This window comes from Phalangium opilio, unplaced genomic scaffold, assembly GCF_054372755.1.
Source record: "Phalangium opilio isolate 3A_F unplaced genomic scaffold, DU_Popi_V2 ptg000002l_1, whole genome shotgun sequence".
Lineage (NCBI taxonomy): Eukaryota > Metazoa > Arthropoda > Arachnida > Opiliones > Phalangiidae > Phalangium > Phalangium opilio.
This window is the reverse complement of record NW_028324144.1, coordinates 210,748-238,630: the sequence shown is the minus strand read 5'-3', so window position 1 is coordinate 238,630 and position 27,883 is coordinate 210,748. Positions and strand designations below refer to the sequence as shown.

Genomic DNA, 27,883 nt, shown 5'->3' with positions numbered 1-27,883 from the left:
AAGTTTTTTTCCTGGTAATAAAAACCGAGAGACAAAAAGCGCTTCAGGGAGATAAATTGAAAACCACTTTTTTTTATAATATTTAAGCCTCGGTTTATATTAAATCTTATTTTTCATTAAATGTTTTCTTTCGAACTCTTCGGAAGGCAAAGAATGAGATTAGATTACCGTAACGGGGGGGCGAGGGGGAAAGACGTAACGTTAACAAGAGAAATCGTAAATTCGGCAGCAAATGATTATTAATTCGCCCCTGCATTTGTCTTTTCCCCCAAAATATATACATCAGGCCAAATACGGACTAGCTTGGGAGCGTCAGATGATTTAAAAGATACGTTTCAATCCTTCGAAGGGTTTGTAACGTCCTCCGGTATAAAGTGACCAAGCAGTGCTCGGACCAACGCCTCAAATTCAAACCAGGCTTTGAAAACATGCGCTAATATCTCTGGTCAAAGTATAGACTAATGGCACCCCATGTTATTTGTCCATAGACATTAATACAGTCAAAGCTGGGAAACTGCCATTACTCTATTTTCAAGTTCGAATTAAGATAGAAGAAAGTTGCTTTCTCTGTAAAAAGATCCGGTCGGCCCGAGGAAACATTTTCTGGGGGTATAATTGCCGAATGTTGGAGGTATCTGATACCACCAGCTATACTGCAATCGCGGCGGGTACTCTAAAGACACCGGAGGTATTTGAACGTAAAAAAACAGGTTTCATCAAGGTAGCGGCAGTCAAATAATAAATACAGAGGGGGAAAAATAGATAGAGAGAGGACAACTCCAAAAACTAAACATAAGTCTTCATTGGGAATCCGTAGAGATAGATAATCCCAATTCAATCGCGGGCGTTGCTATCTGGTTTTGAACTCGGATGATGATAATAATAAAGACAACAACCACCCGCATTCCTTAGTTACCATCCATCCAAACAGCGAAATATTGTTTGTGTTAGATAATTTTATCTCTAGGCCTACTTGGGCGAGCTTGGCGGCTTATCTTCGTCTAATTTTAGCCGACGTAACATGATTTCAATAAGAGGGGCGTTGTACGAATTAAATATGGATTTTACAATTAAGCCATTTGTATAACCAACCACGATGCTAAAATTCAATTGTTGCAAATGAATGATTTCTGGCGGGTCTGACTCAGGGAGGAAACAACCTTGAGAAAAATGCGAGGCGCGTGAGGAATTTCACGCGACAAACTTGAATAAGAATAATTAGGCTTAATTAAAAAGAAAGTGCTCACCGAGGCCCGAGACATAATTCATTATGGCGAGAAACCTGCACTTTGATTTTGACGAAGAAACTGGAATGATTTCAACGCGGCGTAAAAAGCGAATTATTTCACTTGGCCGCGTCTTTTCTACGCTATTTCGACACCAGGGATGGAAATATAAAATAATACGCCTTTTCATAACCTTTCCTATTGGTTTATTGCTGGGAATTTTACTATACAAGGTTACGATTGGTCATACGTCCATTGAAGAAAACTCCAAAAGACTAGTAGGTTAGTTCTCGAGAGAAGATGACCCAAGGTGCCTCCCCCAACCGACCCAACGTTACAACGAAACCCGAGACTATAGTTTAAGTAATTGTCCAACAGGTTACGCGGTGATTGTCTCGGTCGCTGTCGGAGTTACTAGTTCACGGCAAATACGTTGCGTGTTATCTCTCATCGTACCGGTAATGGCGGGTAGACACGGAAGGACCTTATTAGCCGCCTACGCCATGACCTTGGTCATCGGGGGACCCATCGAAAATACTATAGCGAATTTCGGGGACATGGCCAGATGCGCGGCGTGTTTGGCTAAACTGAGGTACAACATGACGGCGGAGAAGTTGAAATTAAAGTTCGAACCAATTTGGGAGATTGTCAAACAACTGGAATTGGTTGGACAGAAATCAAAGGTATCCGTGATGGGGCAAAGAGACATTAAAATAATACAAAATGTATCCTTCTTCATACATCGTGAAAGTCTTTCTCGATAACAGGATGCCGTGAAGAACCAAGAACGAGAATGGCTTCCGGTGAAACGGGAAATCGGAGACAATAGGGAAGTCATCCGCGAAAAAGAGGAAACGGAAGAAACCGACCGGAAGTTAAACGTCGCCGAAAGCCGAGTGGAAATGATCAAGAAGAAGATAGCGCTGGCGATGAAGAGTGGCTCGGGCTTCGGAAACTACACCGAAAAGAACGCTTTTCGATGCGAGGATATTTACAACCGAGCGGTCAAAGAGTGTCTGGACGCTCTGTCCAGCGCCCATCAAAGGTGCAAGGACAAGTTCGGCATCGTATCCGGTTTGGTCTGTTGGGGCTTCACCCAGTCCTCGACTTGTAATCGACTAGACGGAAGAAAAGACGCCCAAAAATGCGTTTCCGAGTAATCAAAATATCGAGATAATATTACTCGAGTCCGGCAGGTTTTACATTTTGAATCTTTGAAAGTCAAGGGTCACCGGACGGTTTCGGGGAGGGTTACGAAACGATGGACGAAGCGACCAATCACTTTTCGAAGGAATTCGAATACAGTTTAACGGCTAAAATGTCGCCGTGGCGAGAAAACATCGATGACGTCACGCCGGTCGAAGTGGCCAAAACGCTGGAACGAGAATTCTTAGTTCGAAAAAAATTTCTAAGATTCGGCGTCACCCTAATCCGTCATTTCGTCTCCTTCACCTTCTTACTGGTCGTATTGGACTGCCAAAAATACCTGAACAAGTACCTGACCAAAATAGACTACGACAACAAATACGTCACGGCTTACTTCCGACGTCTGGACGCTGGCCGGAGAAGCCGAGGCAAACTGAATCTACTTCCGGTTAAGAAGTCGGAAATGGGAGAAATTTGCGAGCCCTTCAAACTGAGCTTGACCAAGAGCGAAGCCAAGAAGATCGGGTTGGTCATCACCCCCCTGGTTTTGCAAGTAGTGGCGGCCAGTATCATTATGGCCTTTGATTTCCTGACCTGGCAAACTATGGACATGTTGAAAAGACTGGGGAGAATGGAATATAGGGCGAAAGGAGTTCATATCGTCAGACTGACCGTATTTGGAAACGGTTTCATGGCCGATTTGACTCGAGACATCGTCAAGAATCTCAGTGTTGAGAAATACATTGACGAGGTAGGCGACGAGATAAGATTTCCGCTAAATTCCCCGAATCCTCAAGGTTGAAAAGATAAATGTAATTCCCATTCGAAAATTTCGCAACATATTATTCAAATCGACTGAGGGAGGTGTATGGTGGCTTTGATTAGGCGGTGTAAAAGGGACGAGGCCATGACCTGGATGACCTTACGCGCGTGACCCTCATTCCTAACCAACTGAGTTGTAACGGGACCCGAAATGTAACGCGTCAATTATCACAAAAATAAAACCCCAGACAGACGGAAAAATTCCTTAAAATACTTAATAACAAAAAAACGAACAAAATTGGCGCTAAAGGCGAACGTATCAGCGAGTTCTGGGAAATGAATATAAGCGAGGGAATATCAGTTTGTAGCTTTCGAGGTTGACGTAATAATAAAGAATGTTTTCTTTCTTTTTTCGAAAACAGGTTCATTCAAATTCTCGTTGTTTGCCCTCACCGACCAAAACGGATCTCGGGAACATTTTACGCGTCTATTTGGTGTACGCCTTCGTCTTGGCGCTCATTTACCTGGAAATATACGTCAGGCGTACGCGTCCAATCGTCTGCGGAATATTCTTCCCCAAACGTCAAAAGAAAAGGGTCCTATTCTTCTACAACCAAAGACTAAAGAAGAAGAAAAACTACATCCGGCACGCCATCGACTACGTCAAGAAGAAAGCCGCCACAAAAGTATTTACACCTCTTCTTAACTATAAGATCATCCTTAGCGCGTAATGACACCCGATAAGTTAAACGCTAGTAAAGAATTACTTAATATAAATTGAACAGTGACTCTTCCAGGTCTGACTGGTTAATACGTCCGTTGAACTTATTGGGTATAAATGATTATTAACTTGGGCTGGTTCTACCTACACGCGGTGCCGCTAATAATTACAGCGGGGTTTAGGGGGGGGGGGGTTTGGGGAGAATGTAACTTTACGGGTATTTCACGAGAAAAATCTGGTTTTTTCTCTTTAACTAACACGCGGGGCAAAAAGAAATCCTGGGATTCATCGCTATCGTCGCGGTTTGGCCTTGGACGCCTCGAGAATCTCCTGAAGAGAATTAGGGGTCACCGATGTACGCTTTGCGACCAGAAGGTGCACCAGCCCGTCCAATGCGCTAATGACCAATGCCCCATCGTCTACTGCCCGCAATGTTGGAGAGAACTTGGACAAATATGTCACGCTTGTCAAGATGAAATAAACTAAATATCATTTGGCTCAATTTTTAAATTCGACCTCTCTAGGTTACACTTTGGACGTAGTACATTTTTTCCCCAGAGTATTTCAACTCGTAAATTCCCTAAGATCTCGGGGACCTATTACCTCTCCGTGTGACGTAGTCCAGGAGAGGTTCTGTAACGGCCGTGTCTGTCTGTGTGTCTGTCTGTCTGTCCGTTGTTACACCCACGTGACCGCGTTCGCAGTTTGCGTATCGGAGCAAACGTGTTGGCCATTTCCGAACTGCTTTCACAGTCACGGAAATGGCTCCTCTACTTGAGTTCTCACACCACCATCTTCTGGTCTTTGTCCATCCCACACGGACACCAGTCTGTTCTTACTGGCTTCTAATCACCACCATCTTCTGGTCTTTGTCCATCCCACACGGACACCAGTCTGTTCTTACTGGCTTCTAATCACCACCATCTTCTGTTCTTTGTCAATCCCACATTTACACCAGTCTGCACTTACACTGGCTTCTAACACCACCATCCACTGATCTTCCGTCTATTCCACATAGACACCAATCTGTATCATTGGCTTCTACTCCATTATCATCGTTTGGTTTTAGGATATACGCGGCGATCAGCTAGGGTTACGAGAAACGTCTAGCCTCCCTAAGGTGGGATCGCCACCAAAGGTTTTCGCAATTGCGCTTTTTCCTTACTATTATAATGGAAACGAATCGTATATATACCCCAAATTTGAAAAAAGCGGGCAAGAGGGGTACCCTTCACTTTAAACGTCAATATTAGCAAAGTTTGAGAAGATAATAGGTATAACTTTATTTTAAACGATTTAACTATTATTAATGTTAATTATTGAAGATTAAAATAATTAAAAATAATTATATTTATTTAAATATTAAAGATAAACCTCTCGTGCAAAGAGAGAGATTATCATTGCCTCCTATATCTACCAAGGCCCGTGCATGCGATATATTTCCTTCATTGCCTCCTATATCTATCAAGGCCCGTGCATTGTGATATATTTCATTCATTGCCTCCTATATCTATCAAGGCCCGTGCATTGTGATATATTTCATTCATTGCCTCCTATATCTATCAAGGCCCGTGCATTGCGATATATTTTTCAAAACAACAACAAAAATGGGAAACCCCAACTCAGAAACATAACGTTTTCATTGGATACTTAAGTTTATATAATCTTCTTGACACGGAGAGGTAATATTTTGGTTTTCCCAACTTGTTTTATTTACTACAACGATACCCCGAAATTGTTCACAAACTATGGTTATTTTGGGAAGCCCGCAACCTGTTTATTTCCGTTATCCATTGTCAAATTTCATCCACCCTATACCCCTATAATTCCAGCGGAAACGGAAATTAGAAACGATGTTCTTTTGTCCCGAGGGAATAGAGAGGGGGACGGAGAGGGGAAAGATACACCTGACTAGAAAATAAAATATATATATAGGTATATATATATAGGTATATATATTGAAATAGCGGTTCAGTAACCAGAATTTATCAACAACAAAAAAGTTCTCTCTTTCAAAACGAGAGAAGAATCAACGTAGCGAAATGGGGTCAATTCGTGGGCGCAAATTCAAATTGAACCAGAGTCACGTGATGATTAAATCTAAGGGGAATTAATTTTAAGCTAAAAATTGTCAATTAATTTGCTTTAGTCTTCTGATATAAAGACGGTAATCCCGTAAAGGGGGAGGGGCTAGGCCCGTTGAATAAAGACATGGAAACCTAAATAACGATGATATTTCACTGTTTTTTAAGTGTCGCAATTTTAATAATAAAGAGATAACTTATTTCCATTGAAATCGTGGTGGATTCAAAAGACCACGATGATGACTTTAAATATAAAAGATAATTCCTTGAAAATGAATTTATTTCGACCTAATTTACTATAGGCACGTTTTTATAAGCCGCCAATGGAACCACCGTGTGTATAGGCAGGTAGACGTAATAATACGGGTACCGTTATATACCTTTGCTTCGCGTCGTGGAATTTATGGCCACATAGAAAATATTATCAAAGGAAAGCGCCACTAATAAATCTTCTTCGTTTAAAAACGTAATCTCGATTCCTCTCCGACGTAAGATTGTCCAATGGGAAACTAGTACGCGATGCTACTCAAGCCGGGTTTACACGAGAAACTTTTGAACCGTTTTCATTTTTTCAACCGTTTTGGATAGGCATAACCCTTTTTGAAAAGTAATATGCGCCTTTTCTCATGAAGATCTCCGCTTTTAACAGCGTGATATTCCTCGTTGTACTTTCCAAAAACCGTTTCAAACAGTTTTAGAGTGACTCGTGAAAACGCGGCTTCAGTATATCGCGAAATGAAGGTATACAGGGACAGGGTTCGTACAAGTTTTGGAAAAACAATTTCCCCCCTGAGATTTCCAAGTTTTTTTTTCCTGGAAATAAAATGTCGTCGCTAACTAATTTATTTTAAAAATTAACCGATGATTTTTGTCGTTTCAATTCTTCGACTTTGGCAAATTTTCGATTTTATCTAAGATACGTTTATTATTTAATTATCACGAAATACTTGGAAGCCGAAAATCCCCGTTAATTCCGCGTTCTTATCAAAATGAGAAAAAATGTTTTACCTAGATAAAAATTGCGATAGGTAGTAATTGTTTTAGGCCAAAAAAACATATATAATCTATGGATTAAATTAGTTTACGGGCGCTACTAAAAATCAATAAGTTGAGGCGACACTCGAAACTTTGACGTGACGTCAATAAACACGTTAATTGTTTCGTTAATCGCGATTACAATAAAAACGCAGGCCTGGCGGCAAATCGATTAACTAGTGTCTCTATTCTACCTCAATTACAATACAATAGAAACAGAAATTTAAAGGGAAACTGAAATAAATCGTTTTAGGAGATTTTTCCGCGGCTTGTTTTCGAGGTGGTGATGGGGGGGGGGGGTGTTATAGCTCACGTGCGTGGTAGCGCGCGCGCATTTTTTTTGGTAGGCCTAGTAGGAGCGGGTAGTTTAATATTATTACTAGGAGGGCAGTTTTCAAAGTCGAGTAGAAAAATCGCATACCGGTTTACGCGCTGCTCTCCAACTTCAAATATGCGGTATTACAACTTTCCAAATGAGAAAAACTAAAGGGACAATTATACCTGCCCCGTATATATATATTAATATATACACACGGCGATGGATTGAATTGAATTACCACCCAAGGCCTACTACCAATATTTGTACTCCAGAGTATCGTCATGTTTTTTAGCGTTTTTATACGCTATGGTCAGGTATTTATGAATAGCAAATATAATAATCATGAAATTTCCCGCCAAATAACAATTCAATTCAATTCAATTGTGTTTATTTAGATTATATATTCCCCCGATACTGATATAACAACCAGGATTGGCGCCGTTTTAAACTCGAATTTGCGTAAATTAAGAATTAGCGAATATTCATTATTCAACGAGGGAGGGAGAATATGGTTTGCCTTTGGAATTTTATTTTTTTAACAGAGAAGCGTTCCTTTACGCGTATTGAACTGAAAACAATGGATGGAGAGAATATCCAGGTAAAGGTCTACCTGTAGCCTACGGGTAAAGTTCCATTCCTGACTAAGCTCTCGAACTTTAAACGAGAAAAATATGTATTTGTACGCCTACGCCGACGATTTAGTTCAAAATATTTGCAAACCTAAGGCTTCGTAATGGACTCAATTATCCTCTCGTATTTATGGCTTCGCGTTTAAAACTTTATTTCTTTATCTTTAATCCGACAACATACCTACGCCCCCTTCATAAAAATCCTCATCCTGAATTTATTACAATTTCTCCTTGAATAACGGACCTCTAACGCCGATAGTAAAGGGTTCGCGGCGTCTTATTGTACCTTAATTGTTCACGTCCGTGTGTTTTAACAATGTTACTAATATTTCCCAATTGTTAAAGTTAAATTCTAGCCCAATATTCGAACGTAAAAGTGAAATATTGCAAGCCCACCTCAATATCGTAAGATTTGAAAAAACAAGATGGGGAAAAAGAATTTTGATTTCTTACCTGAATTAAAATTTGTTTTTTGCGACGAAGGTTGCCGACGTATCCCAAAGTGGCTCGTGGATGGTTTTATTTTTTAGCCAGAGGCGATCTAACATTCTTTCGGGGTTCCTTGGTCCTCGCACCGCGCCGAGAGAGGCCTATTAATTCGGCCCCTTCTCGTCGTACAAAATACGGGCAGATCGTTAAGCCTAACCAAATCCCGCACTCCTTATTTATTACCGACGCCGCTTTTCACAACGCGCACCTTTAAAACGTATTCCAAAGACGGGTTCGAGCCTTCGCCAACTGTTTGCGCGACTTTAACGCGAATGTTAATTAAATTAAATAGGGAAATTAAACAGAAATTAATCGGCGCGCCGCGACTACTAAAAATACGACACCCTTCGTTCCGCCGCGTTTTTCGATTGACGGTTAAAAAAGTTCGAAAAGCGCGACTCGGATTCTCTTCTTGGTTGGGTGATGGATTTTCCAATGAAGGTGGTTGTGCAACGCAAAAAGCGACATCTGCGGAGGAAAATGAGAAACAGTTATACAATTATATTTTATTTTAATTAATAATTTGGCTAATTAACGTGATCATTTAATAAAATATAATTCAAAGAACTGAAGTATCGTAATTAATAGACCACAATATTGGGATTATAATATTAAATAATCTTAATTGCTCTGTAATAATAGAGTAGTGGCACTCCATGTTAAATTATCATAGACAATTATACAGTCAAAGGTGGGATGGTGCCATTACTCAATAAAAATATGTTTTCCAGACAACCTTCGGTAAAGGTTCAGGCGTGTATCTAATATTTACATTAGTGTAGGCCTATTATTAGGTCTAAGAATATAAGAGTTTATAAAAGAAAATGAGCCTTTTAAATCTGTTCTAATTGAGTTAAACTTTTAAATTAATTCAATTAAATTAAATGAATTTTTTTCTGGCTAGGGATAATAATTGGGAGACGGGATATGGTTTTGTCAAAAGAGGCAACGTGTAGGCCAGCTGTTGCGCCTGATTTAAGCTAGATTCTCACTCGACGGAAAACACGACGGAAACCCGGCAGAAAGGGGTTGGACCGAAAAATCTTTACGCTGAGCCCGACGGAATTACCGTTCGGCCGGGCGTGTTCTATTTTTTCGGTTGTGTTCGGCGGTGTGAACTGTCTACCGCCGGACGCCGGCGTAAGTTAAAATTTCTACCGTCGACTGCGTGATTTCCGCCGGGTTTTTTCGGTCGAGTGGAAATCTAGCTTTAATGTTTTCTTAAAGATTTCTAGCCGCCTCACTCACCGAGAGAGTGGGAGTCGAAATAAACCCTAGACGCTACAACATTCATAGTTTATCATTTCACCCATGAATATTGTTGTTGTTTATAACAACATACACACCAGGATTCTATAAACTTAATGTTAAATTTCGAGTTTTTGCCAGACACGTCGGAACGGAAACGCGTCAGAAAGAGTTAATTAAAACGGCAATTAAGTGAAAGATACCGCACTGACCCTCACTTAATTAAAGGTCAAATAAAGTACCGTAGCTCAAGGACACAAGCAAGAACGAGCACGCTACGAAACTATTTATAATTTTGGATTGTTTTTTCATTCGGGAATATCGGCTTTATTTGCCCCTGATAAAAATATCGAGGCATTCCGATACATTTGAATATTCATGTACGATATGAATGTATGGTCGTTCGAATTTCAAGGCCTCTTCCTTCACCATAACTACACTCACGCTATAGAGGCTTATTTCGCCTCTCAACTGACGTTAACTCCTATTTGGGAATCAGCTCCCGAGCGGCGATAACGTTTGACAATTCCTTCTTTCGAAACCAATCTAATCTCGGCGCTATAAAAAGTCGTTGACGCGCCAGACTGGCTAAGTTGTTAGCATGTCTGCCTACTTGAATTCGATTCAAGATGCCTTGACCGATCCCACCACCATTCTATTGGCTACTTTGATCGCTTTGGTAACCTTTTTGGCCGTTTCCTCCTTGGTCAAGAATAGGAATTGTCCTCCGGGACCATGGGGTTTGCCCGTCATCGGTTACGCCCCGTTTATGACCTCGACTCCTCATCTTAAACTGTCCAAATTGTCCGAAAAGTATGGTAACGTCATCATGATCAGAATTATGGGGGATCCGATCGTTCATTTGAACGATTACGAGGTCACCAGGGAAGCTTTTGTCGAAAAGGGTGACGCCTTCGGTGGAAAGCCGCAGGATTTCAGCTTTTTTCAATGGATCGCTGATGGCAAAGGTCAGAGGGTTTTAGGGTTGCGGGGTTGGTCCTCGAACGTACGTAACCTTTCTCGGGGTTCTTATACTTAGGCATCGCTCAAAGCGAAGGTCCAACGTGGAAAGAGCACCGTCGCTTCGCCTTGCATACCTTGAGGGACTTTGGCTTTGGAAAGTTGAGCTTAGAGCGACGGGTCTTGGAAATTGTCGGAGATTTGGTGCAAACTTTAGAGAATAGCAAAGGAGAGCCGATTGACATCGTCGACGACCTTTCCAATTGCGCCACCAACGCCATTTGCAGTTTGCTTTTCGACAAACATTACGCCAGGGATGATCCGGAGTTCCTCGAGACCAGAGAGACTATCAAGTCAACCTTCGGCGTCTTCAGAGGCGCGGCCGTTTTCTTGGCAGCACCATTGGCCAAGTAAGTGAATATATCAAAGGCACACGCAGCCTGGAAGGTTAATTAGGACGTAGCGTTCAATCGGCGTAATTGCAGAATTCTACCGATTGAAATGTTGCCTTCGTACTCGAAAGTCGCCGCGGTCAAGCAACGATTTCACGCACTCGCTCGCAAGCAAATTGAAGAACACGTAAAAACTTTCGACCCCGACAACCTCAGGGACTATATGGACGCCTTCATAGCCGAGAAGAATCGCCTGGAAAGCGAAGGCAATCAAGACCACACATTCACGCGTAAGTTCCGTCAAAAGTGGTCAAATGGTCAATGCACTCCCGGTATACAAATATGTCTCTTAATTCACAGTGGATCGGTTGACGGCCATTTCTTTGAACTTGTTCTTCGCCGGAACCGAAACCATTAGTTCCACGTTGTACTGGGGTTTCAAGCTGCTGGTGGTTCATCAGGACGTCCAGAAGAAGGTCCAAGAAGAAATTGACAGCGTTGTCGGCAAAGAACGTCAGCCATCCATCATGGACAAGGCCAAGATGCCTTACACCGAAGCGGTTATCGCCGAAATACATCGTTTCGCCAGCATCGTGGCCTTTGTTCCCGTTCACAGCAATCCTGGTAGGTGGTACTTGTCCCTTAGCTCCGGCCAATTTTAAGCCTAATTCCGTTTTAACTCGGACACCAGAGGAGGCCACACTGGCGGGTTACACTATTCCGAAACGAAGCGTCATCATGGCTAATTTATGGGCCATCAACAACGACCCGAGACACTTTATCAATCCGGAGCTCTTCAATCCTGGACGTTTCTTGGAACCCGATGGTACACTCAGGAAAGTTGATAACTTGATGCCATTCTCCGTCGGTACGTCACAATTTAAATTTATTTCCTCGGACAAGGCTTACGTTTAAACGTTAACGTTTACTGTAGGTAAAAGAGCGTGTCCCGGCGAGGCCTTGGCTCGCATGGAAATCTTCCTCTTCATTACTTCCGTTTTGCAACGATTCAACTTGGTCCAACCGGAAGGAGTGCAAGATGAATCGTTCGAATGTGCCAAAAATGTTTTTCGTAAACTCAACCCTTACCAAATATCAGCCAAATTGAGATTTTAACTAATTAAATTCCTCGCTTCTCTTTTTTTTGGGGGGTGGGGGGTCATTTTTGGTTTACGGATTTTGTATTTTTCTTATCAAAACAAAATGTAAATTTCTATTGCTTATCCCATATTAACGATTACACGCGCGGATCTTTGTATTTTAAAGTATGCCTGACAATAAAAAATAATTGAAAAGAAAATTCAACTTCCTCGCAAAATTCAACACGTCTACGCATTGGTCAACTTTCAATGGTAACAAGCGTTACACTTTAAATATAGGTGATTAGCAAAATAATGGCCGGAAAACTATGAAAAATGGCTCAAAATGTTAATTAGAACTTACTTGACTATTCGTGTCAAATTCAGTCTCGAAAATATTCGCTCAATATATTAAAAATGCTCTAAAACCGCTAATTGACTTTCCGCGTAGAAAAAGCATTATTGAATCTCGTTTGAAAATGACGACCGCCGAAAAGTGATCCCAAGTTGGCTATGGATATATACTCCATGTTCTCCATTCCAAGGAGTACTTTTACGGGAGTAAAAATGAAGCTTCATTAAAACTGCCTTAGATTGCAGCAAGGTCTCCTTAAATATTACTCCATCGTGGCTGGTCGTTATTACTATACGGCTAGTCTGCTATTAGATCGCTAGTCGGCCATGACTAGACCCGAGAAAATGTCGACCATTTGACATTTTATTTCTAAAAAAAAACAATCTTTAATAGTAGAGTTAATTATTTAATCCCGAAGACTAATTTTTTAATGGGGATTAATGACGAAGAAATCCAATTAGAGCAATCCGGGCCAAAATTTGACCCTCCACTTTACATACAACGATACGAAACTGTTCGTAACATTCTTAGATCGCCCGAAATCGAAAAGGTTAATTAAGCTTCTACAATTTAAATAAGCATAAATTAAGCGCCGAAATGGCTAGTGGTCCGCCTCAAAATATGTTATCGGCTACCGAGCAAAAATACGACAGCATAGGTCGCGTCAAATCCCTGGTATGGTCCGTCAAAGACGCCTTGGTCAAAGTGGTCAAGGTAGCCGCGGACGATATTTATCACAACGCCGCCGTTGATAATGGGATTAAAACCAGCGACGAAGGACCACCCAGAGTCGATAAATGTTTGGAAGATTTCTTCTCAATTTGCAATCAAATCGAAGTCAATTTGAGAACGATTCAAGAATGTACGACTCAACTAAAAGACAGCCAGCAATATCTTCCGTTGCCCGTGACCATTAAAAACGAGCCTGTCGGACCCGTCGAGGGTCTTTCTTATAGCCAGTATTTAAGTACCGTCAAGGGACAAGTGGCTTTTGCCAAAAATATTCAAGAAATGTTAGCTGACGGAGCTCGCAGAGTTAGCCAAGCAGAATAACACTATTGTCGATGTTGTTGTCATAAATCTGTACTTTGGTCCGAATAAACACTGTTTTTCACACTGCGTATCTTTTTTAATCCTTTTCGTAGGTGGCGGATTTTGGTTGTAGCAATGGCAGTTTTACGAAATATCTTAAAAATCTGACCGATTGCAAAGAGATAGCGTTAGTCGATGTCCATTACGGCAGTCTGAAACAAGCGGAATATTCCGCCAGACCCTTGGCTTGGGATTACGTTCAAAAGAGGGACAATCCCTTGCAAATACTTATATATCAAGGTAGTATCGCCGAAAAGGATAGGAGACTACATCATTATGACGCGGTTACCATGATTGAAGTGTACGTCATGGAACAGTATTCCAATCTACAGGCGTTTAAATTACAATACATTGCTTAATATAGAATCGAGCATTTACATTCGGAAGAACTGCTCAAAATCCCCGAAGTTATTTTCGACTTTATCAAACCCAAGATGGCCGTCGTGACGACTCCCAATAGCGAATTTAATTGCCTATTCCCCAACAAGAAGGAATTTCGTCACTGGGACCATAAATTCGAATGGACACGAAATGAATTCCAAAATTGGTGATTTGACCAAGGGGATGATGGGAAAAATACTATGCTTCTCGCCACCAACTGTGGACCGACTTAGGTTGGGTGCGACGCTAAAAATGACGGAAAAATAGTCGGGACTCAATCCTAATTGGTTCGTCACTCCGTAGCCCTACTTAGCCGCCAATTACAATTGAGTCCGAGTATTCCTCCCCCATTTTATGGCGTCCCACCCAACCTAAGTCGTTCCACTGTCGGCGCGAAGCCTATTTAAGGATCAGAGAACCAATTTGAACCAAACTTTACCACCTTAGGTCCAAAAATATCATTGAAAAATACTCCAACTACGAAGTTACCTTTGGCGGAATGGGAGAGCCACCCGAGGACCGGAAAGACGTTGGACATTGCACGCAAATGGCCATTTTTAAACAAAAGAACCTCGATACTAATAATGACCAAGGATCCGACGACGACGTTGTAGAGGAACCTTACAAATTGGTAATAAACTTACTTAAATTGGCGTCGATGCGTTCAGGGTATTTTAACACCCGCCTCTTATTGCTCATTTCAGTTCAACAAGTTTGAATATCCGGGAAAAAAACGACAAACTTAATACAAACTTCATTTTCTTTTTTTTTTGTTTTTGTTTTGATGTAAAAAAATTAACATTAAATATATATATTTTCATTGTCATTCAATTTAGTCGATTGTGCGTTCTTAATTAGCAAAAATATTAATTGATTTGAACACATTTTTCTTATCAAATGCTGACTTTAAAAATAGTTTGTCGAATTTCGCGCGTAAATTTCTCTATAAAAATATTACTACCTCTTAATTTCGAGTAATTAATTAATTAGTAACTCTTAATTTTAAGTAATTAGCTAAAGATCATTGCCATATTTTGTCCCCAAAACTTTTAAAACGCCTCCGACTAAATGCAAACTTCCGGTTACCAAAATTTGTAATTGTTCTGCGTGAACCAGTTTAGGGTCTGCTGGTTGGGGAAGTTGTTGGGACAATAAGGAACAGTTACCGAATTGGTGGCTGTGGTCGTCGTCGTTCTTCTTCGGGGTTGGACCATCTCTTCCTCGCGTCAACCAATCAATGGCGTCCGTTAAGCAATCAAAAACAAAGGAAATGGAAGACGGCAAACTCTTTCCAGCAGCACCCTGGAAGGCTTGACGTCTCTCTCGAATATCAGTTTGCATTCGACTCCAAACAAGGCGGTTTCTAAGGCATTGTTGGTACTCGTGGTCGGGGTCAACGTTAAAGTTAGTTTGGTCTGAAAAAACGTCAGGATCTGATAATAGGTAAAGTGTTTTCCATGAACCAGGTGCTCTGACACGCAATTTAAAATAAGTTATAGGGCTGGCCGGACAGAGGACTCCGTTAAATCAAGTAAATCGTTTGGACAAGGATCTGAGAGTCAGAGAAATCCTCACGCTAACTGTGGAACGCGTCAGGTCCGGTAGGACGCTAGAAATGGCGGAGAAATAGTCGGAAAAATGGCGGCCGCTCTGACCTAGACCGACCGCCATTTTTCCGACTATTTCTCCGCCATTTTCTAGCGTCCCAGGGACCCAAGTCGTTCCACAGTTTGAAATTAAACTAAATTGATTTACAACAAAAATTCGTGGTTTCATTGTAAAATTAGACCGAAAGTGTTTTGTCGGGCCAACCCTATTTAATTAAGAAGTAAAAGGATAAGCAAACCTGACGAGGCGCTGATGTCTTTGGTGACGTGATTGGGACAAAATATGGCGCAATCAAAAGCAGCCTGGGCAAAAGGGGAGAGCATGGCCTCTGGTTTCCGGCCTTTGGTGCAATTAAAAAGAAGTACTTTATAGACGGACGATACTTCCTTGGCTTCTCGAGCGCTGGCGTCCGCGAACCAATCGGAGCACAGCTCGACGCTCTCGGGGGTATGAGCTCCGTCTAAGAAATAAACTACCGAGTTTTTTCTGATTGTTTGAAATCTACCTAACCATTTAGTTTCTAATAACCCTAAAGAAACAAATAAATAAATGCTTAAATTAAATCAATGATTATTTTTTCAAATTAAATTTACCTTTTGCAAAAGGTTCGGGAACCGGGAAAGTTTTTGCGTAATTTAAGAGCGTATTTTGATTAAAACCGTTTTTAGATCGTGATTTGATTAAAATAGGAAAATCTAAATTTAATATTTAATATCATTTTGATTATAATTAAATTCGTTAAAATTTAAATTTGGTCGTCGGTAAAAATAAAGTCGTTTACCATTTGGTTTCATTTTTCGCAACCAAGCTCGACTTAATTGCAGGGCTAACGAGGCGTTGATCTCTTGCACTTTTCCGGGCATCCCTAATACTAATTTATTACCAAATGCATCTTGAAAGTCGCGTAGCGGAGGACTTAATTCGATTTGACACTAAAAATACGACGTCAAATTCAAATAACCCCTTTCTTTCTTTTTACAAAATGAATTAATGACATCGAGAGTTAATGAGTTAATACATTTTTTTCCAAAGATCTTTCGTAGAAAACTCTTAAAACCCGGGGTTCTTGAGGGACGGTAAAAGCGTCAACGCCTTTCTTAAGGATTCCGGCTTTTTGCCACGCAATTTTCTCCAAAGTGTCACCCAAAATTGTCGTGTGATCTATACCAATGGATGTAATGCCAACGACAGAAGGGCATCTGAAGCGGGGGCAGATTTTTTAGACCTTATTGAGATAAAGTTTAATTGTCTTTACGCATTTTTCACTGACTTAATGATGTTTGTGGTGTCGTATTCTCCCCCTATACCCGTTTCTATAACAGCCACGTCAACCTGAACGAAAATTAGCTTAGCTTATAAAATGAACTAACAAATGCGTGGGAAATCAAAGGTATATAGTAATACATTTTCTTCGGTAAATACTTTAAAGGCCAAAATGGTTAAGAAATGAAAGTAAGCTGGCATATTTGACTCTCCCTAACAAGAAGAATAAACTCAATTTAGTTAATATTAAAAGATTAACTCGGTTTTTTAACCAACCAACCGCAAAAGCCAATAGTTTGTTATAAACATCCCAGAAATAATGAATAAATTCATCTTTAGGTAACGGTTCTCCGTTTATTCGGATTCTTTCAGTCACGTTAATTAAATGCGGGGAGCTACGAATTATTTTCAATCTTTAGCTTGTTTTCCAATGAGTTTTTATTGTATTTTATATACTTGCCTGTAAAAACCAGTTTTGTATCCGCATTTACGTAGAATGCATTCCGTTAAGGCGCAAGTTGATCCTTTACCTTTGGTTCCGGCAATGTGAATCGCGTTTAATTTATCTAAATGCTTATCCTATAATTAAATAACCGCGATTTATTTATAGCGTGATTTTGATGGTAGGTGGTTCAGGGTTCATACCACTTTTGGAAAACCAATTTCCCTGAGATTTCCAGGTTTTTTCCCCATATACTTCCCTGAATTTTCCAGAGTTACGAGCCTACAAAGTTTAGTGTAATGCTATTCCTATGGAGGGGCGGTTGTTTGTTTACGTTTTGCTTAATTACTCGACCCCTGTTTGTCGCAGCCCTGCGTTCTAAGTATGGTTAGATGGGGGACAAATTGGACTATAACATATCCAAAGGACATCCCCAAATCTCTAATAGAAACAGAGTTACGAGCCTGCAAAGTTTATTTTCATAAATCAAAAGTAACCTCCTAACAATAAGTGAGACAAAAAATAAGTTGACGACGATATTGAGGTAGCCTCAAGTTTAAAGTATCATTGTATGGGGAGCAAAGAGGACTATAACATATCCAAAGGAGATCCCCGTATCTCTAATAGAACAAGAGTTATGAGCCTACAAAGTTCAGTGCTAAAATCATAAGTAACATAGCAAATATAAGTGAGACGATACCATACGTTGACGAACATTTTGCTTAATATCTCGGCCCCTGTTTGTCGTAGCCCTATGTCCTTGGTATGTTTGGATGGGGGACAGATTGGACTATAACATACTCAGAGGACATCCCCGTATCTCTAGTACAATCAGAGTTAAGAGCCTCCAAAGTTGGGTCTAATGCTTTTCCTATGGAGGGGTTGTTTGTTTACGTTTCGCTTAATTACTCGGCCCCTGTTTGACGCAAATTTCCCTGAATTTTACTAAAAAATTCAAAATTTCCCTGAATTTTATATGAGGTTTTTGTCAACTATTTATTTCCCTGATTTTTCCAGGTTTTCCAGGTTTGTATGAACCCTGTGGTTACTAAATGAGGGGACGTACTTGTAAGCCAACACTCTCAAGGAGTTTGGGAGCAAATGCTAAATTCCGTTTCGCGACGTTTAGAGTTTTTTCAGATGCAGAAAGAAGAGAAGAATTACTTTGCAAACCATTAAGAGCGGTAATCGTTTCCTAATCAGGATCAATTTTGTACTTTATGGTTTAGCTCGCGCATTTTAAATACAGTTTTTTTAACAAATATAATTTATTCAAGGTTAGGTACAATTTCGGTATGAGTGTATAAGGTCAAAAATCATTTTAGAGCAAAATCAAGCACACCATTCGATAGAGCGTAAAATTTAGATCTAAAATGGCCGCCGCTTTTTTCAAATTTCCAAAAAAAAAAAAAAAAAAGTCTTATCCCCCATAAGAATTGCCACCTTTTCCAAAATATTGATGTTTACCGTTAGGGCTCGTTTTCACTTAAGAGGCCGAATAGATTAGGTTAGGTTAGGTTAGGTTAGCTTAGCTTAGGTTAGCTTAGGTTAGCTTAGCTTACGCTAGCTTAGGTTAGCTTAGCTTAGGTTAGCTTAGCTTAGGTTAGCTTAGCTTAGGTTAGCTTAGGTTAGGTTAGCTTAGGTTAGCTTAGCTTACGCTAGCTTAGGTTAGCTTAGCTTAGGTTAGCTTAGCTTAGGTTAGCTTAGGTTAGCTTAGCTTAGGTTAGCTTAGGTTAGCTTAGCTTAGGTTAGCTTAGCTTAGGTTAGCTTAGCTTAGGTTAGCTTAGGTTAGCTTAGGTTAGCTTAGGTTAGCTTAGGTTAGCTTAGGTTAGCTTAGCTTAGGTTAGCTTAGGTTAGCTTAGCTTAGGTTAGCTTAGGTTAGGTTAGCTTAGCTTACGCTAGCTTAGGTTAGCTTAGGTTAGCTTAGCTTAGGTTAGCTTAGGTTAGCTTAGCTTAGGTTAGCTTAGCTTAGCTTAGCTTAGCTTAGGTTAGCTTAGCTTAGCTTAGCTTAGCTTAGGTTAGCTTAGGTTAGCTTAGCTTAGGTTAGCTTAGGTTAGCTTAGCTTAGGTTAGCTTAGGTTAGCTTAGCTTAGGTTAGCTTAGCTTAGCTTAGGTTAGCTTAGCTTAGGTTAGCTTAGCTTAGGTTAGCTTAGGTTAGCTTAGGTTAGCTTAGCTTAGGTTAGCTTAGCTTAGGTTAGCTTAGGTTAGCTTAGGTTAGGTTAGCTTAGCTTAGCTTAGCTTAGCTTAGCTTAGGTTAGCTTAGCTTAGGTTAGCTTAGGTTAGCTTAGCTTAGCTTAGCTTAGGTTAGCTTAGCTTAGGTTAGCTTAGGTTAGCTTAGCTTAGGTTAGCTTAGGTTAGCTTAGCTTAGGTTAGCTTAGCTTAGCTTAGCTTAGGTTAGCTTAGGTTAGCTTAGCTTAGGTTAGCTTAGGTTAGGTTAGCTTAGCTTAGCTTAGCTTAGCTTAGGTTAGCTTAGCTTAGGTTAGCTTAGCTTAGGTTAGCTTAGGTTAGCTTAGCTTAGGTTAGCTTAGGTTAGCTTAGCTTAGGCTAGCTTAGGTTAGCTTAGGTTAGCTTAGCTTAGGTTAGCTTAGCTTAGCTTAGGTTAGCTTAGCTTAGCTTAGCTTAGGTTAGCTTAGGTTAGCTTAGCTTAGGTTAGGTTAGCTTAGGTTAGCTTAGCTTAGGCTAGCTTAGGTTAGCTTAGGTTAGCTTAGCTTAGGTTAGCTTAGGTTAGCTTAGCTTAGGTTAGCTTAGCTTAGGTTAGCTTAGGTTAGGTTAGCTTAGCTTAGCTTAGCTTAACTTAGGTTAGCTTAGCTTAGGTTAGCTTAGGTTAGCTTAGCTTAGGTTAGCTTAGCTTACGCTAGCTTAGGTTAGCTTAGGTTAGCTTAGCTTAGCTTAGCTTAGGTTAGCTTAGCTTAGGTTAGCTTAGCTTAGGTTAGCTTAGGTTAGCTTAGGCTAGCTTAGGTTAGCTTAGGTTAGCTTAGGCTAGCTTAGGTTAGCTTAGCTTAGGTTAGGTTAGCTTAGGTTAGCTTAGGTTAGCTTAGCTTAGCTTAGGTTAGCTTAGCTTAGGGTTAGCTAAGCTTAGCTTTGGGTTAGGTTAGCTTAGGTTAGCTTAGCTTTGGGTTAGGTTAGCTTAGGTTAGCTTAGCTTAGGGTTAGCTAAGCTTAGCTTTGGGTTAGGTTAGCTTAGGTTAGCTTAGCTTAGGCTAGCTTAGGTTAGCTTAGGTTAGCTTAGCTTAGGCTAGCTTAGGTTAGCTTAGCTTAGGCTAGCTTAGCTTAGCTTAGGGTTAGCTTAGCTTAGGGTTAGCTTAGCTTAGGGTTAGCTTAGCTTAGGTTAGCTTAGCTTAGGGTTAGCTTAGCTTAGGCTAGCTTAGGGTTAGCTTAGCTTAGGGTTAGCTTAGCTTAGGGTTAGCTTAGCTTAGGGTTAGCTTAGCTTAGGGTTAGCTTAGGTTAGCTTAGCTTAGGGTTAGCTTAGCTTAGGCTAGCTTAGGGTTAGCTTAGCTTAGGGTTAGCTTAGCTTAGGGTTAGCTTAGGTTAGCTTAGCTTAGGGTTAGCTTAGGTTAGTTTAGCTTAGGTTAGCTTAGCTTAGGTTAGCTTAGCTTAGGTTAGCTTAGCTTAGGTTAGCTTAGCTTAGCTTAGGTTAGCTTAGCTTAGCTTAGCTTAGCTTAGGTTGGAAAAGGTGGCAAATTATTGGCCCTCTGATGTTTTCCACACTGTTTTTGACCTTGTTCACCTATACTGCAAAATTTTCTTTTTTGGTTTTTTTTTTGGAAATTTGAAAAAAGCGGGGGTTATTTTAGATCTAAATTTTACGCTCTATTGAATGGTGTGCTTGATTTCGCTCTAAAATGATTTTTGATCTTATTCACTCATACCGAAATCCTACCCAAGGTTATTTATAGGATAATTTGTTAAAATTAAGGCGGGCGGAAATTAATTAAAATGCATATATTTTCCATGTTTTATGTCTATATTTCATATAATAGGTTAGGTTATGTTCAGGTTAGATTAGATTAGGTTAGGCTAGATTAGGTTAGGTTTGTTTCAGGTTAGGCTTGGTCGTCATTTAAGGGTTATATCATGGATAAAGAATGCGCGTGAGGCTTGTTTTACACGACGTTATAGGATAGGCAACTCCCTATCTCGAACGACAGCTTATTCCGTTACAACATCGGTTGTCTGCACGCTCAAACCTAGGTGTCTATGTAACGTAGCTTTTTGCGTGCTGTCAAGAGACCAAAAACTTCAGGACCTTCAGGATTTAGCATATCCCCAAGTTTTTTGCACGAGTGCACGGAGTGACTGACCTTTAGGCCTTAGTTTTCAAATACGTCATGTGAAATATCCTACATCCTACCACACGTATTTGAAACTAAAGCCTAAAGGTCCGTGCACTCGAGCTAAAAAACTCGCGGATATTTTAAATCCTGATGATCCTGAAGTTTTTAGTCTCTTGACAGTACGTACAAAGCTAGGTTACATAGAGACCTAGCTTTGCGCGTGCTGACAACTGATGTTGTAATAGAGTATATACAGAATAAGCTGTCGTTCGAGATAGGGAGTTACCTATCCTATAGCCTCGTGAAAACAAATATCCTCACGCACATTCTTTATCTATGGTTATATTATCAGGGAAACAATTTGGCATTAGTTAGTCTAGAACTATGATCAATTGGTCATCCTTTTGTAATTAAATTTTAATGTAATTAATTATCATATAATTAACCTCCAAGAAATGATATTTATTTAAAAAACTGTATTTAAAGTACGCGAGCTATAGTAAAGTTTTTCCACAAAATCTAAGCTTCTTACCTCGTAGGTATATTTATTGAATCCATTTGATAAGATTTTATCCTTGGCTTCATTTCCATTAACGCAAACTGCTCGAAAAACCCTTTGGTTATCCTCAAGAACAACATTCTCGGGCAATAAATTCGAGCTAACACTCATATTTTTCGCGAAACACCCAAAATATTTACCCGTTTGAATATTTAAACGCCTATTAATCGGTGTCTGGTGATTTTTAAAAAAAAGGGGGGCGAATTTATTGAAGCCACTTCCGCCAAGGCCTAAGCGCGATTTCGCAATTAGGGTAAAACAAATGATTCCTCGGCGAAAGTCCATGTGGCGATGTTTACAAAGCCATCCAATGATTAGGCCTAGAAGTACTCTTAAAAATTAGGTCAGGGTAATTTATTACAAAAGCATTTTACCTTATCTAATCTGTCACGCATTTTCCGCTAACCTTCAATGTTTACAATTTAACACTAGCAGAAGACATAGCAGAGCTCATGCATTCCGTTTTCCATTGGAGATTTCCATGGAGTAGTAATACGGGAGTGACAATGGAAGCTCCTTTCAAATCGCATTAAATACATCTATCTCTCCTGTATATTTCTCCATGGTGGCTGATTTCTAATATGGGGGGGAAAAGACCGGTCTGGAAAAAGAGGGTATCACCGACCAATGAAAAGCGACATTTTTATTTACAGGCTTACGTAAAATCCCACGTGGTACGCAACTCCCCGGAATCCCACGTGGTGACGAATTACCTTTAAGCCTTTGCGTATATAAAATGGGTATTCACGGTCAAAGTAGCAACTTTAAAACTACCGTAAGTATTAAAATTTCGCGTTTAATTTTAATTGGGGTTTAATTATCCCTTTTTAAACAGGCAAACACGAGAAATGCTAGGAAATTTCGTAAAGAAAGAGCGAAACAAAGAAGAAACGGCGTTGTCAGACAGGGTGATGTAAAACCGGGTGATATAGGGATTATTCCAAAGGGGATTTTGCGTAGGAGAAAGTAATTAACTCGGATTATTTTAATTTAAATCGAGTACTATAATTCGTTTTTTAAATAGAACCAATCCATTCGCGCCTATCGATTTATCGGGGAAACGTAGAAGGAAAATCATGAAGGAGTTACGGAGACAAGAAAAGGCAAAGAAAACTATGGATGGTAAGTAAAGGGTAAGATTAAAAACGGGTTTAAACGTGTTAATTAACTTTAAATTTCAGTAACTCCCGCTGCCGAAGAAGCTAAAATGGAAACGAAGAAAGATGACGCGAAACCTAAAGAAAAAGTTGTTTCTGTAACTGATAAAATGGAAATAAATTGACGATGTTTTTCATAAGAAACTTGTTTTAATTTCTTTAATAAAAAAAAGATAATAAGCGTTTACAAACTTTAATGAGCGTCAAAACAATTAAATTTTTCCTTTATATTCGTAATATTTGCGATAATCCTTCAGCATAATATCGAAAATTTCTCTTCCCCCTTCGTCTAACATTACTCTCAAGACATCCAAAGAGTGTTGATCGCTGATTTTGAACAGTTTGTTCAGAATTGGTACGAACAGTTCCTTGACGCTGGGAAAGAGCGTGAACCGTTGTATCTGATGAATATAATCGGCTATCAGATAGTTAACGCCTTTGTCGAAGGTCTCTTCATGGTTTGACATCAGAGAAACCAATTTTTCCAGTTTCTGAAGACACGAAATGATCAAACCCTGATCACGTTGACTTAAAACGACGAAGGAATTTTGCTCTCCTAATTCCACCAATGACGACATGATTTTAGAAACGACGGCTTGAAAGGCGGCCGAAGAGGCCAGCATTTGCGTCGAATGTTTGTAAAGAGCTTCGTTCAAGGTGATAACGATGTAACTGGTCAATGTGGCCCTTAGTTTCGCGGGATATATTTCCGAGTACTTTCTGGGTGACAAAAAGGAGCAAATTTGAAGGCATTCGGCGACGTTATTTGTATGGGCGAATCCCCTCGTGATTGAATTTGACAAAAATTCCAAGCTGGGGATGACAACGTCTTCCAGGTTCGAACGACTCGTATGACATGCGTGAAGAAGTAACAGCAGCGTTCGGAAAAATGTTTGAAAACACGCCTTCAAGGGGACGATATCCATGGTCTCAAAGTCAATCTCTAATATAGTTATCCAAGTATAAAGGATCGTTTGAAAATCCGAGGCGACGAAGTTCTTTCCGATGTCGTAGGAAGCTTCTTGTAAAGAGTTAAAGATTTCGGTCAATTCTTCCGGACTAGCTCTCTTCATGATGGTTTTTAAAGCCAATGATAAGTTATCTTCCAGAGCGACGCTCCGGATTGAAGGGGCTTTCTCTTCCAGTAACTTCAAAGCTTTACAGATTCTAAACTCGTTGACCGACAAGATCTGTAGTTTGATTTGAATTTGAAGTTTCTTCCAACATTCCAAGGCAAATTTCTCTGGGACATATTCTTCATGTCCCTCTTTTAGCGACAAGACAGTCACGACGACGGTCAAAGCCGATTGAACCAGTTCCACGTCATTCTGTCCTTCCAAATTCTCCAACGCGAGGGACGTGAAATTCTTAAACTTCTTCAGAATGATTCTCAAGTTGCCCTCCGATTCCTCTTCGGCCATCCCGTTATTTTTAGCGCAGTAAACGTCAACCAGGGATTGAAAACTTCGTAAACCGTGTTGGTAAGCGTATAATTTCTCGTTCTCTTCCAAGCCCCGAAATCTCTTGACCGTCATCAGTTTCTCTCTCAAAACCTGGGCTACTTGGACAGCGACGCGTTGACAAAGTTTGCCGTATTCGGGTTTCAAAGTGACGAGACGTCCTTGTATTTTATGAACCAGGATACGAAGAATTATTTGAAGAAAGTGAATATCTCTAAAAGAATCCGAGCCATTCTCGACCTCGACTAGAATTGTTTGCAAGCGTTCGAGTCCGGCCAAATTATGTACGCGCAAGAATAAAACTCGATCGGTCACTTTATCCATCCAGAAATCCAATTCCTTTCCGTGAGGAGCCACTCGATTGACTCGCAGAATTTCTTTCAACAGATTCTCGCCGTCCAAGAGATTGGTCAAGTAGTTGGCGTCCAATTTCTCAACCAGGGTGAAAAGAAACTGATCAATTTTAACGAATGATCGGTGCGTCACGTTCATCCCCGAGCGCCCGTAAACCAAGGCCAGGATACATCTTAGCGAATTGGTCAGAATGAAGTTTTCCGCTCCTAAGAACTTCAGACGCGTCAAGAAGTCGGTAAAGGCTTCTTCCATGGTGGGCGAAAAATCCGATGCTATTTGTTGTTCTTGGTAGAGCGTCGAGAGTCTATGGCCAACTGTTTTAACGATTTTCCAAGTTTCGCTATCCGAGGAATTGGATTTTTCCTGTCTCGAAATCGGAATCGAATGCCAAAGTTTGGAATTGTCCCCGAGCATTTTGAGAAGGTGGTTTTCTCTTGGATCCTGATCGAGTTTTCTCTTGGAGTGTCCTTCATCTGCCCGATTTAACTTGTTTAATAACGCAGTGACCGTGGCCGTTTGCAGTCTTTTCGATTCGGTAAATGAGGAACTCGCGAGGAAATCCAGGGTCATCTTCCGCCCAGAGTTATTCTCTTCCACGATGACGTAATCGAGGACTTTCCCCATAAAATCCCGGAGGATCTTAGCTGAGAGAAACGAAGCAAATTGAGGAAGAGAACTCAACTGCAACGAGTAAAGTTCAACGGGATAGTCTTCGTCTTTGACGTAATTGACCGAGGCTTCGGCGTCCAAGTACATAAACTTGGCAATATTCCGGACGACCTTTTCGCCTTGCGGAGTCGAAAGGTGACCGAAAGCGCAAACGGCGTGGGCTTTCTTGACTAATAACTTCAAAACTAAGATGACCATCTGTCGGTCGTGAGAAGCCATCCATTCCCTAAGGTTCTCCCATAGTTTGACCTCCCCCAAGGGGAATATAATGTCCAAATTGAAGAGGTCATCGTCGTCCGAAAAAGGCTTTATCTCCAGGTGGTCTTCGTAATCTGGTGCGAACAGTTTCAGGGTAAGTCGTGTTCCGCACCAGGCGAGAATCATTTCCAGCGAAAGTTTAACCTTTATCTTCGACTTCGGCTTCTTATTTTGGTAAAGTTGGTTGGCAATTGCGGCCGTCGACTTCATGAGATCGGCGATTTTGCCGTAAATCGCGATTGCGATTCCACCGTCTGAAAATTTCAAGTGCGTCATCAAGAGGACGAGAATTTCGACGGCGCAGCGAAGACCTTGATCGGCGACTACTACTTCTTCTCCCGACTGTTTGGCGTTTACGACATCCAACAGTATTTGCCATAACTCGACGACCTGATTGGCGGTTAATTTCTGGATGTTTTTGGCTAAATCGATGGAGAATTTGACGGGAAAGCTTTTTAAATCCTTGACCTTCAGCGCCTGGACCTCTTCTTGGGTCGCTAGCGCGAACTTGCGGAAGAGTTTAGGAATTTGCCTCAAGGTGACGTAATCTTCCATAATTTGTCGTAAGAAATTGCCTTGATTTTGGACCGAATCTTCCCAGAAAGGTCGATTAAGCCAAGCTAATTTCCAAGTACTCTGAATTTGGGGTTCGATTATCTCGGGGCTGAAGGTGGCCAACAATCTCAAACAATTGTACCACGAGGCTTCAAGTTCGGAAGGCGGATCCAAACGCAGGATTTTTTCGTAGAGCTTTCTGAACCAGTCGACTTGTTCTTGACGCGAAATCTTTCCGTCGTCGGTCAAGTAATTCGCTTTGAACATGACGCACGATTCCAGTATCTTCTCCGTCATTGATAGTTCGTATTTAAAAACGTCTTCTCGCTTATCATTTAGTATCTCTAAATGGTCCATCATTAACGAGAGGAAACGAAACGGAACGCCACGAAGTTCGTCGATGCATTTTAAGTTAATTCCTCTTAAAACGTAGCACAAGATTATGGATAATCCTTCGCAACTATCATGGCCTAGATACCGTTTTACTTCGGAGAGTAATTCCTTCAACAGCAAGGGACGCGTCACGGTGGCATTTTGACGCTCGTTTAACAATTCTTTTATGGAGTCTCTTTTGCAAAAGATCGTTTGAATCATTTTGCCAAACTCGACGTTAAGATTAGCGGGAACATTTAGAGTTAGTACCTTGATTAAGGGTTTCAATAAAACTTTAAAAATATCGATAAGATGAATGTTTTGAAAGCCCGTCAAGTTCGAATGCCCCGAAATCAGTTTCGCGAACTGGACAAGTAACTCTTCGGTGGGTAAAACATTTTCAATGTAAATTTCCATAACTTTGGCGAATATTTTAAGCAATAAAGTCGTTTGTTGGTCGAAATTTTGGCCAGTTATAATAGCTCTTATTGAATTGTACACGTTAACCCAAATGTCGCCGTTTGACGACGGATCTTTCGAAATAACTTTTAATTGTCGTAAAATGACGATTAAAACGGAAGCTGGTAGAACGACTTTCCGATGGAGTAACTTTAGTTCAGCTTCAACGTTCTGAGATAAATCATTCAGTATTTCACTCGAGACAAGCCATAGACGATTCAAATCGTCGCGCGATAAAGTTTCATTGTCAATATTAGCATTTATAATGTCCGATAGCCAAACAATTATCGTATAATCTGTCCTCAAGAAGGCGTACTTAGAATTTTGGTAAGCTACGTGTAGCTGAGCGCATTTAGAACTAACTGGCTCACGCGAGTCAAATATTTGCTGGAGACTTTTTAAAATAGCCATTACGTTAGTTTATAAACACCGATATCGCGTCAATACTCAATTAAAACTCGCGGCCAAAGTACATGCTCGTAACTACTTACCACGTGGACCAACCGGTGGAAGTGAAACTGAAGTTTACTGAACTAC

General features: G+C 40.6%; 8 protein-coding genes across 10 annotated transcripts in view; 5 read left to right on the top strand and 3 right to left on the bottom strand.

Moving 5' to 3' along the window:
- kst (spectrin beta chain, non-erythrocytic 5 kst) overlaps positions 1–8,834 on the bottom strand; it is a 38,666-nt gene extending 29,832 nt beyond the window's left edge. For both annotated transcript variants that reach the window (XM_089867202.1, XM_089867203.1), the window contains exon 1: positions 8,376–8,834. The gene's annotated coding sequence lies outside the window, so the exon portion shown is untranslated. The remainder of the gene's footprint in view (positions 1–8,375) is intronic.
- Positions 1,527–4,341, top strand: LOC149718082 (E3 ubiquitin-protein ligase DCST1-like). The gene is made up of 6 exons (XM_089860740.1): positions 1,527–1,536; positions 1,605–1,909; positions 1,994–2,382; positions 2,448–3,123; positions 3,557–3,820; positions 4,129–4,341. The coding sequence occupies exons 1-6, from the start codon at positions 1,527–1,529 to the stop codon at positions 4,339–4,341; spliced, it is 1,857 nt and encodes a 618-aa protein (XP_089716866.1).
- Positions 8,835–10,134: 1,300 nt separating the features above from the next.
- LOC149718080 (cytochrome P450 2A13-like) lies at positions 10,135–12,311 on the top strand. The gene is made up of 6 exons (XM_089867205.1): positions 10,135–10,627; positions 10,699–11,029; positions 11,105–11,301; positions 11,372–11,635; positions 11,703–11,879; positions 11,946–12,311. Exons 1-6 carry the CDS (start codon positions 10,261–10,263, stop codon positions 12,125–12,127), a joined length of 1,518 nt encoding a protein of 505 aa, XP_089723331.1. The 5' UTR covers positions 10,135–10,260; the 3' UTR covers positions 12,128–12,311.
- A 442-nt stretch (positions 12,312–12,753) lies between these two features.
- On the top strand, positions 12,754–14,749 carry Hen1 (Hen1 methyltransferase). The gene is made up of 5 exons (XM_089867197.1): positions 12,754–12,995; positions 13,591–13,838; positions 13,902–14,084; positions 14,366–14,549; positions 14,623–14,749. The coding sequence occupies exons 1-5, from the start codon at positions 12,876–12,878 to the stop codon at positions 14,662–14,664; spliced, it is 777 nt and encodes a 258-aa protein (XP_089723323.1). The 5' UTR covers positions 12,754–12,875; the 3' UTR covers positions 14,665–14,749.
- ix (mediator complex subunit intersex) lies at positions 12,989–13,564 on the top strand. Its single transcript, XM_089867200.1, has one exon. It carries the CDS (start codon positions 13,043–13,045, stop codon positions 13,496–13,498), a length of 456 nt encoding a protein of 151 aa, XP_089723326.1. The 5' UTR covers positions 12,989–13,042; the 3' UTR covers positions 13,499–13,564.
- LOC149718077 (folylpolyglutamate synthase, mitochondrial-like) lies at positions 14,661–22,637 on the bottom strand. 2 transcript variants are annotated; one of them, XM_089866536.1, is made up of 13 exons: positions 22,437–22,637; positions 22,203–22,382; positions 22,036–22,103; positions 18,298–18,426; positions 17,250–17,368; positions 17,070–17,184; positions 16,931–17,002; positions 16,797–16,858; positions 16,545–16,725; positions 16,308–16,458; positions 16,120–16,221; positions 15,765–16,055; positions 14,661–15,351 (listed from the first exon to the last, which is right to left on the bottom strand). In XM_089866536.1, the coding sequence occupies exons 2-13, from the start codon at positions 22,345–22,347 to the stop codon at positions 14,933–14,935; spliced, it is 1,854 nt and encodes a 617-aa protein (XP_089722662.1). In that variant the 5' UTR covers positions 22,348–22,382; positions 22,437–22,637; the 3' UTR covers positions 14,661–14,932. The 2 variants fall into 2 exon arrangements, with proteins under 2 accessions (XP_089722662.1, XP_089722741.1); XM_089866615.1 differs by having other exon boundaries at positions 14,661–15,333.
- A 46-nt stretch (positions 22,638–22,683) lies between these two features.
- On the top strand, positions 22,684–23,363 carry LOC149718076 (uncharacterized). Its single transcript, XM_089867201.1, has 4 exons — positions 22,684–22,837; positions 22,898–23,028; positions 23,087–23,184; positions 23,244–23,363. The coding sequence occupies exons 1-4, from the start codon at positions 22,799–22,801 to the stop codon at positions 23,342–23,344; spliced, it is 369 nt and encodes a 122-aa protein (XP_089723327.1). The 5' UTR covers positions 22,684–22,798; the 3' UTR covers positions 23,345–23,363.
- Positions 23,364–23,431: 68 nt separating this feature from the next.
- LOC149718075 (unhealthy ribosome biogenesis protein 2 homolog) lies at positions 23,432–27,757 on the bottom strand. The gene has a single exon (XM_089860730.1). It carries the CDS (start codon positions 27,755–27,757, stop codon positions 23,432–23,434), a length of 4,326 nt encoding a protein of 1,441 aa, XP_089716856.1.
- Between the last annotated feature and the right edge of the window lie 126 nt (positions 27,758–27,883).